This window comes from Jaculus jaculus, chromosome 10 (genome assembly GCF_020740685.1).
Source record: "Jaculus jaculus isolate mJacJac1 chromosome 10, mJacJac1.mat.Y.cur, whole genome shotgun sequence".
Taxonomy (NCBI): Eukaryota; Metazoa; Chordata; class Mammalia; order Rodentia; family Dipodidae; genus Jaculus; species Jaculus jaculus.
The window spans coordinates 22,846,616-22,855,418 of record NC_059111.1 but is presented as its reverse complement, the minus strand read 5'-3'; the positions used below and the strand labels follow the sequence as shown (position 1 = coordinate 22,855,418).

The 8,803-nt window shown below is 51.0% G+C and overlaps 1 protein-coding gene across 1 annotated transcript; it reads right to left on the bottom strand.

Moving 5' to 3' along the window:
- Positions 1-2,054: 2,054 nt before the first annotated feature.
- Positions 2,055-8,552, bottom strand: Odf3l1 (outer dense fiber of sperm tails 3 like 1). The gene is made up of 4 exons (XM_004660367.2): positions 8,432-8,552; positions 5,523-5,633; positions 4,509-4,622; positions 2,055-2,651 (listed from the first exon to the last, which is right to left on the bottom strand). Exons 1-4 carry the CDS (start codon positions 8,550-8,552, stop codon positions 2,170-2,172), a joined length of 828 nt encoding a protein of 275 aa, XP_004660424.1. The 3' UTR covers positions 2,055-2,169.
- Positions 8,553-8,803: the final 251 nt, after the last annotated feature.

Genomic DNA, 8,803 nt, shown 5'->3' with positions numbered 1-8,803 from the left:
TCTTCTCAGCCTTCGTTCTTCTCCCTCCATAGTTCCCAGCCTCTCAGCTCTGCTCCCTAGTGCCCTGCAGATCAGGGACACTGTGCCCAACACCTGTGGCTGGCAGCAGGAGAGCGTTGAGGCGAATTAGGGATCAAAACACAGAGAGGCAAGGAGGGACGAACGCCTGTGAGGAAGGCTCAAGGAGCAGGAATGTTGGCTCTGACCACCCAAAAGCAGATGGAGCCAGGCTTGACACTCAAGCCTGGGCTGATGCCGCCCTCTCCTGGCTATGTCCCAGCTCCTCTGCAAGGCTAAGCTGTTGGGGTTGGGAGCCTAACAAGTGCCTCTCCGAAGATCATACTAATGTGACAGACCGCTTCTAGCAGCTCATGGGCTGCCTGTCCTGTCTGACCTCCTTCTTTTACTGACCAGAGTGTTCTGAAAACAGAGTCCTAGCCAGGTGTGATGGTGTGCATTGAACTCCCAACTCTCGGGGGGATGGTGCGGGAGCTGCCTTGAGTCTGAGTCCAGCCTGGGCTCTACTTGGAGACCTTGTCTCAGAAACAGAGACCAAGCCGGGTATGCTAGTCTATGCCCTTAATGCCAGCACTTAAGAGGCTGAGGTGTGAGTTCGAGGCCAGCCTGGGCTGCAGAGTGAGTTCTAGGTCGGCCTGGGCTGGAGTGAGACCATGTCTTGAAAAAGAAGAAGGAGGAGGAGGAGGAGGAGGAGGAGGAGGAGAAACTAGAGTCACACAGTTCTAGAACTAGAGATACTTAGACATATTCCAGATCTATTCCTATCACTGTCAAAGGGGACTTGGAGGCTCCAAGAGAAGCAGGAAAGGCCATAATATGGCAGCTGGGACAGGAACCCAGCTTCAAGATGGCTTGCCCACAGGGATGGGATACCTTCCAGTGAGTTGTTGGCCAGGGAGAACCCTGATGCCCCCAAAACATTATAGGTCATTGCCGAGGCCCTTGCTTTCCTACCAGAAATATATGGTAAGACCCTATTCCTGAAGACTCCACATGCTTGGGCTGCAAGGCCACTGAGAAATCCTGCTGGAGCTGAGCTAAAATCCTCCTCCATGTAGACCAGCTGACAGAAAGCTGGAAAAAGCCATTCTGCATGCAGTTCAATGGGAGAGAGAGAAATCGCCAGTGAAGATACTCAACAGTGGACACTGCAAGTCTTAAATTTTGCCAGCCAGGCCAAATGAGCCAACAGGTGCAAGAGTGGCATGTCTGTCATAGTGGAAACCAACTGCCCTCTGATTGGACTGGAGGCCTGCTCCATGGGAGGGAATACATCCCTGATACTGAAAACTTAAAACAGGGTAGTCATGAGCCCTAGGGGTGTAATGTCTGCTGCTGTCTGACTAAATGTATATACTATGCTCATCAAACTGCCCAGTAAACAATGTTCATACACATATATTAATGCTACTCTCACTTTTGGTAGAGAACCTTCTCTTTTCAGATGGTAGTGACATTGGGATGACTCAGAAGGCATCATGGTGCTGGAAAGAAGTGCAGGAGTGCTCAGTACTGCAATATCTCTATCACACCTTCCAAGGCTCAGGGTCTATTGCAGAGGAGGTAATGGAAAGAATGTAAGAGCGAAAGGAAGGGTAGGACTCCTTACAACGTGCTCCTCCAGACACAAAATCCATGACCTCACAGTGCCTGACACTACCTACACAAGACCATCATAAGAGGAGGAAAAGATCATGACATCAAAATAAAAGAGAGACTGAGTGAGAGGGGGAAGGGATATGATGGAGAATGGAGTTTTAAAGGGGAAAGTGGGGGAAGGGAGGGCATTACCATGGGGTATTGTTTACAATCATGGAAGTTTTTAATAAAAAAAAAATTTAAGATGGCTTGCCCAGGCTCCTTCAAGGACACGCAACTGCCTCCTCTGGCAGACCAGCATGGAACGAACCAGCATGGTACAGGATCAGTACCATCCTTCCAAGATCCCCCAATCCCTCACCCAGAGCGAGGAGCAGAGAAAGCCCCAGGGAATGTTTGCAAAACAGAGGAATGAATAACCAAAAATATTTATCTAATGCCTCTGGGTGCGGGCCACTCAGTAGGTAACAGCTCTGCGGTCAAATTTCTCAACTAGTGGTATAGAAAAATAGCATCTCTGAGATGGAGGGGAGCAAATGACGAGCAGAGCCCTCAGTCGTGGATATCAACGATCAGCGGGCACAGGTAGGGAGAGTGCTTGATGCCCATGGTGAATGTGGGCGCCCGAGGCTTGTGCACAGTGACCTGCTGGATGTCATGGGAGCCAGGGCCCGGTCGGAGCGTGTGGTCCAGGGGGTAGGCAACGCGCTTGGCCATACTATAGATAGGGCTGCGGTTCTGGTACACGGATGGTTCGGGCCTGGCGTGCATGGCCGGCCCAGGGCCTCCTGTGATATTCTCTTTGTAGAACCAATTCTTGCTTGAAGAGCCCAGGCTATAACTCGGGGCGGACGGGTAGACAGGCGAGTTGGGCCCCAGCAAGAGTGGCAGATGATACTGGTTTGGAGCAGGGTTGGGATCCATCACTCTGAATGGGCACCGGTAGCCGAAAGTGTACTGGGGAGCGGTGCGTTCCCCCGGGGGGCAGATCTTCTCCACGTTATAGTGGCAGGGAGCTGGTACAGGGCTTAGGCCTGGAAATAAACAAAGGAGAAAGGGGGACTCACAGTCCCTTGTACCCAGCTGCTGGGTCCAGACAGGGAGCTGAGTTCTTGCCCAGTCTTGGGGGTCTTTAGCTCAATCCAGGCGGCAGCAGCAGGGCAGGAGCACCAGGACCCCCTTGCATGGGGTCAGCAAGAGGCCATGACACTGTTGTCACGGCATAACGACCATCAGTGTGGCTGTGGCATCAGCCCTCCGCTGCCAGCATGATGGCATTGTCCTCACGCCTCACACAAGGAAAACAGCCCGAGATCCCCAGGTCCGAAAGCTCCTCAGTATGAACCCTGTAACATATGGGTGTCGTACCAAGAACAGTGACACACACATGACGATGTCAGTGTCATAGTGCAGGGTCTTTCTTTTCCTTTTTTAATTTTAATTTTTCGAGGTAGGGTCTCACTCTAGCCCAGGCTGACCTGGAATTCTCAACATAGTCTCAGGCTGGCCTTGAACTTGCGGCAATCCTCCTACCTCTGCTTCCCAAGTGCCAGGATTAAAGATGTTTGCCACAATGCCTGGCTTATATATTTTTTAAATTTAATTTCAACTTATTTACTTGAGAGAGAGAGAGAGAGAGAATGGGGCACTCCAGGGCCTTTGGCTGCTGCACAAACTCCAGATGCATGCGCTGCCTTGTGCATCTGGCTTATGTGGGTCCCGGGGAATCAAACCTGGATTCTTTAGCTTTGCAGGCAAGTGCCTTAGACACTAAGCCATCTCTCCAGCCTTGTTCCCTATTCCCCACCCCTTTAAATTTTTATTTATTTTGAGAGAGAGAGGCAGACAGAGAGAATGGGGCACGCCAGGGCCTTCAGCCACTGTGTACAAACTCCAGATGTGTGTGCCCTGTTGTGTGCATGTGTGACATTGCACATTTGCATGACTGTGTGTCTGGCTACGTGGGACCAAGAGATTTGAACATGAGTTCTTGGGCTTCACAGGCAAAGCCAAAGGGCGCGGGTTTGATTCCCCAGGACCCACATAAGCCAGATACATGAAGTGGTGCATGCATCTAGAGTTCATTTGCAGTGGCTTCTGGAGGCCCTGGCACACCCATTTTCTCTCTCTCTCTCTTTCTCTCTCTAAATAAATAAATAAATAAAAATTTTTTTAATTTATTTTGAGAGGGAGAGAAAATGAGAGAGAGTTTGTTTGTTTGTTTGTTTGGTTTTGGTTTTTTAGGTAGGTTCTCACTCCAGCCCAGGCTGACATTCACTATGTAGCCTCAGACTGACTTCAAACTCACAGTGATCCTCCTACCTCTGACTCCCTAGTACTGGGATTAAAGGCATGCACCACCATGCCCAGCTTCTGTTTTTTTGTTTTTATTTATTTATCTTAAATAGTTTTATTTTTATTTATTGATTTGAGAGAGACAGAGTCAGACAGAGGGAAAGAGAAGGAGACAGAGAGACAGAATGGGTGCCCAGGGCCTCCAGCCACTGCAAACGAACTCCAGACGCGTGCGCCCCCTTGTGCATCTGGCTAATGTGGGTCCTGGGGAATCGAGCCTCGAACCGGGGTCCTTGGACTTCACAGGCAAGCGCTTAACCACTAAGCCATCTCTCCAGCCCCTCTATTTTTACTTTTGAGGTAGTGTCTCACTATGTAACCATGGCTGGCCTAGAACTGGCTGTGTCAACGGGCCTTGTACTTGTTACAATCCTCTAGCCTCTACCTCCTAAGTGCTGGGATTACAAGCACTCAGCTGACACGGGTCTTGATGTGACATGGAGGAGAAGCTACCACCCACAGATATGCCCCCAGACCCTAGGGACGGACCGAATGCCCCAGCCCCCCAACCCGTCTCCCTCCCTGGTCCACCTTACGTAGGTTGGAGATGCGCTCCTCCATGAGGACCTGAGGGCAGGTGGACATTCCAAACCGGGTTGCTTTGGGGTCCATGGAATAGCATGGCCCGGGGCTGCATACATCTGTGAGCCCTGTGGATGGCAAGGAGAGGGTCCCATCAGCCCAGCCACGCTTGTGTGAGCCTGCCTTTTCCCAAAGAGATTCCCGTCTCTATCCTAACCACCTCCACAAGGGCTACCTTCAGATTTCTCTGGCCCTTGGACTTTCATTTCTTTATGTTTGCTGGGCAGACTAGCTAAGATGCCAGCTGCATCAAAGTATGGCCAGCCTTTACGAGAGACACATCAGAACACGGCTTTAATACCATCACTTGGGAGGTAGAGATAGGAGGATCGCCATGAGTTCAAGGCCACCCTGAGATGACCCAGTGAATTCCAGGTCAGCCTGGGCTACAGCGAGACCCCCACCTTGAAAAAAATAAAAACTGATGCCAAGGCTAATGAGCGTCACTACTGTGAGTTGTTGAGAAACTGTCCAGCCCTCGTCAGGAACAGCCCCTACTGAGGAGGTGCGTGTCAGGGAGGGGGAGTCTAAACCTCATACCCCTAGACACCACCACACCCCTGCCCAGCCTGTCCTCTAAGTGACCATGACCGTCAGCCACGGGTCTCCTTTGACCCTCTGTTTCTTCTCTTCTTGGGGATTCTAGGCCAGGTGGGAAGCTCTGAGACCATGGTACCCACCCAAGAGGAGCTCTTGACCATCCTGCGTGGCAAGTGACCCCAGCAGAACGTGACTCCAGAGCCAAAGCCCCCCGCCAACTGGCAGCCAGGTGGGAAGGGGTGCCCTGCTGTGCCAGTGACGGGACTATAGCCAGGACTTGGTGCAGAGCTGCCACTAGAGGAACAGGGACCGACCGCTTGGGAAGCCCCGTTGGTTTCATTTTATCCCCTTCAGGATAGACCTGGATCCTCCAGCGGCCTCTGACTACAATCTCCAGCCCCCCAGGGACAGCCAAGGGGGACACTCACGCTTCTCTGAGTGTCTGGTGTGCAGGCTGTAAGCGGGCTCCTGGAACATGGAGCCATCGTGTTCTATGTATCCTGTGCAGGATGGCCGGAGGTACTTGGCAGGCCCTGGACCTGTGAGGACAGACAGGGTAAACAAAAAGCCAGAGCTCCCGACATGGTGTGCCAGGACGGCATCCAGGGCCTCCGCTCTCCTTGATCATATACCATCACAGAGCCGTGCCGCCAGCTGCTTCCTTGGGGGAAAGGCTCCCACGGAGGAGGCAGTAGATTGAGAGAAAGTGCAATTTCCTGTGGGCTGATAGCCCATGGTAAGAGTCACAATCGAGGCTGGAGAGATGGGCTCGGCGGTTAAGACGCTTGCCTGCGAAGCCTAAGGATCAGGGTTAGGTTCCCCGGTACCCACATAAAGCTAGATGCACAAGGTGGCACATGCATCTAGAGTTTGCTTGCAGTGACTGGAAGACCTGATGCATCCATTCTCTCTGCCCTCTTTTCTCTCTCTCTCTCTCTCTCTCTCTCTCTCTCTCTCTCTCTCTCTCTCTGTCTCTCTCTCTGTCTGTCTTTCTTTCTCTCCCTCAAATAAATAGTCACAATTAATTGAGAACTTACTCTGTGTGAAGGATCATGTTAAGCATTTGATTTGGTTATTTCAGTTGAGCTTCTGGATAAGCTGTAAGGTTTTCTCCATCTTTTAGGCAAGAATGTTCGGCTGGAGAGATGGCTTAGCAGTTAAATCACATGCCTGCAAAGCCTAAGGACCCAGGTTCGATTCTCCAAGTCCCACATAAGCCAGATGCACATGGTGGCCCATGCATCTAGAGTTCGTGGCTAGAGGCCCTGGGACACTCATTCTCTCTCTCTCTCTCCCTCTCTCTCTCTCATAAATAAATAAAAATAAATCTTTTTACAAAAAGAATTTTGAGGCTTAGAAAAGTCAATCTAGGATGGGCATGGTAGCACACACCTTTAATCCTAGCACTTGGGAGGCAGAGATAGGAGGATCTCTGTGAGTTTGAGGCCAGCTTGGAACTACAGAATAAGTTCCAGGCCAGCCTGGGCTACAGTGAGACCCTGCCTGGAAAAAAAATATAATTTCAAACCAAGCAGGGTGCCTCACACCAATAATGCCAGCATTCAGAAAGCTCAGGTAGGAGGATTGACATGAGTTTCAGGTCAGCCTGAGCTAGACTGAGATCCTGCCTTAAAAAAAAAAAGAAAGAAACACCAATCTAGGGGCCTGGGGAGATGACTCAACAGTTAAAGGCACTTGCTTAAAAAGACTGGCAGCCCAGATTCGATTCTCCAGTACCCACATACAGCAGGACATTCGTCTGCAGTTCATAACCTATTGAGTGCCCCCCATCTCTCATAAATAAATAAATAAATAAAATTATTAGTAAAAAAGGCCTACCAGTCAACCCAGTTATACCAGTAATGTGAGAATTTTGAGACAACAAAACTCAAGCATTTAATCACTCCTTGAGATCACTTCCCAAGTAGCAATCAACCAATAACACAACTTAGAATGAATTTGCCCAGTCTCCAATGAAAGACATAGCTAGGGCTGGAGGGATGGCTTAGCGGTTAAGGTGCTTCGCCTGCAAAGCCAAAGGACCCCGGTTCGAGGCTCAGTTCCCCAGGTCCCACGTCAGCCAGATGCACAAGGGGGCGCACGCGTCTGGACTTCGTTTGCAGTGGCACGCCCATTCTCTCCTCTCTCTCTCTCTCCCTCTCTCTCTCTCTTTCTCTCTCTCTCCCCCCTCCCTCTTTCTCTGTCAAATAAATAAATAAAAAGAAAGAAAGACATAGGTAAATGGTAGAGTATTCACCCAGTATGTTCAATCTCCAGCACCATGCAAAGCTAAAGACATGGGCTGAAGAGATATCTAAGTGGGTAAGGCACTTTCCTGCAAAGCCTAGCCAACAACCTGGGTTCAATTCCCCAGTAACCATACCAGGCAGATATACAAAGCAGTACATTCACCTGGAGTTCATTTGCAGCACCTAGAGACTCTGGTGCTCCCATACTATCTCCCTCTCTCTCTCTCTCTCTCTCTCTCTCTCACATTATCTGTGTCTCTCTGCTTGCAAATGAATAAGTTTTTTTAAAATCTTTCTGGATTTTTGAGGTAGGGTCTCACTAGCCCATGCCAACCTGGAAGTCACTATGTAGTCTCAGGTGGCCTTAAACTCATAGTGATCCTGCTACCTCTGCCTCCCGAGTGCTGGGATTAAAGGTGTGCCCCACCACGCCCAGCAATAAAATATTTAAAAATAAATAAAGCCAGGCTGAGGGATCCTAGCCTTCTTCCAAAACCTGGTCTCCAAGGCTGGGGCGACAGCTCAGCTAGCAAAATGCTTGCATTGCAGGCATGAAGACCTAGGTTTGATCTCTAGAATCCATGAAAAGCTGAGCGTGATGGCTCCCACCTGTAGACAAGGGAAATCCCCCCAGGGCTTGCTGGCTAGCCTACTTGCCCAGCTTCATGCCAAGGAGAAACTGTGTCATCTCAGGGTGGCCTCAAACTCACAGCCACAGCGATCCTCCTACCTCTGCCTCCCGAGTGTTGGGATTAAAGGCGTGCGACACCACGCCCAACTTATTTTTATTTTTGGTTATTGATTTGCCATGAGACACATGCGCCACCTTGTGCATCTGGCTTTACGTGAGTACTGGAAAGTACTCATGTCCATGAGGAATACTGGGGAGCACTGGCCTCGGTATGTCCCCCACTCCTACCCTCCTCTACTCCCCCCCCCAAAAAAAAGCCCCAGCCCCTAACAGAGCTGAAGGGTCCAGTTTGAAGGCACAGGTGTTCTGCATGGCCTTGAAGGGGTGTCTCCTGGGGCTTCTCTGAAGAGTCGAGCGGTCTGGACCTGTCCGCAGCCCAGGCCAGGGCTCCTCTCACCTTTGATCGTGGCCATCAGGACAGGGGTCTGCTTGACTTCCTGCCATGAGGGCGGCTGCTCCTCTTTCTCGGGGTGCTGCGCATAGAACACACAGTTCCTGCTTCCCTTGGACTGTTTCATGGCTTAAGGCTGCAAATAGCCAAGCAGTGGCTATAGGCGGGTGGAGAACTGAGCGAGGCAGCTCGGGCCCAGACCCCTCGGCCCACTCCTCCAACCTCAGAGACCCCGAGGCGGCAGGAGGGCGGGGGAGCTGATGGGGATCAGCAGGCCAGGGCTCAAACAGCTGAAGCCAGCGGCCAGAACAGGGCCCAGAACTGCAGTGACATCAGCGGAGAACTTGGACTGTGAGGCCACGTGTGTTTATTTCCCCA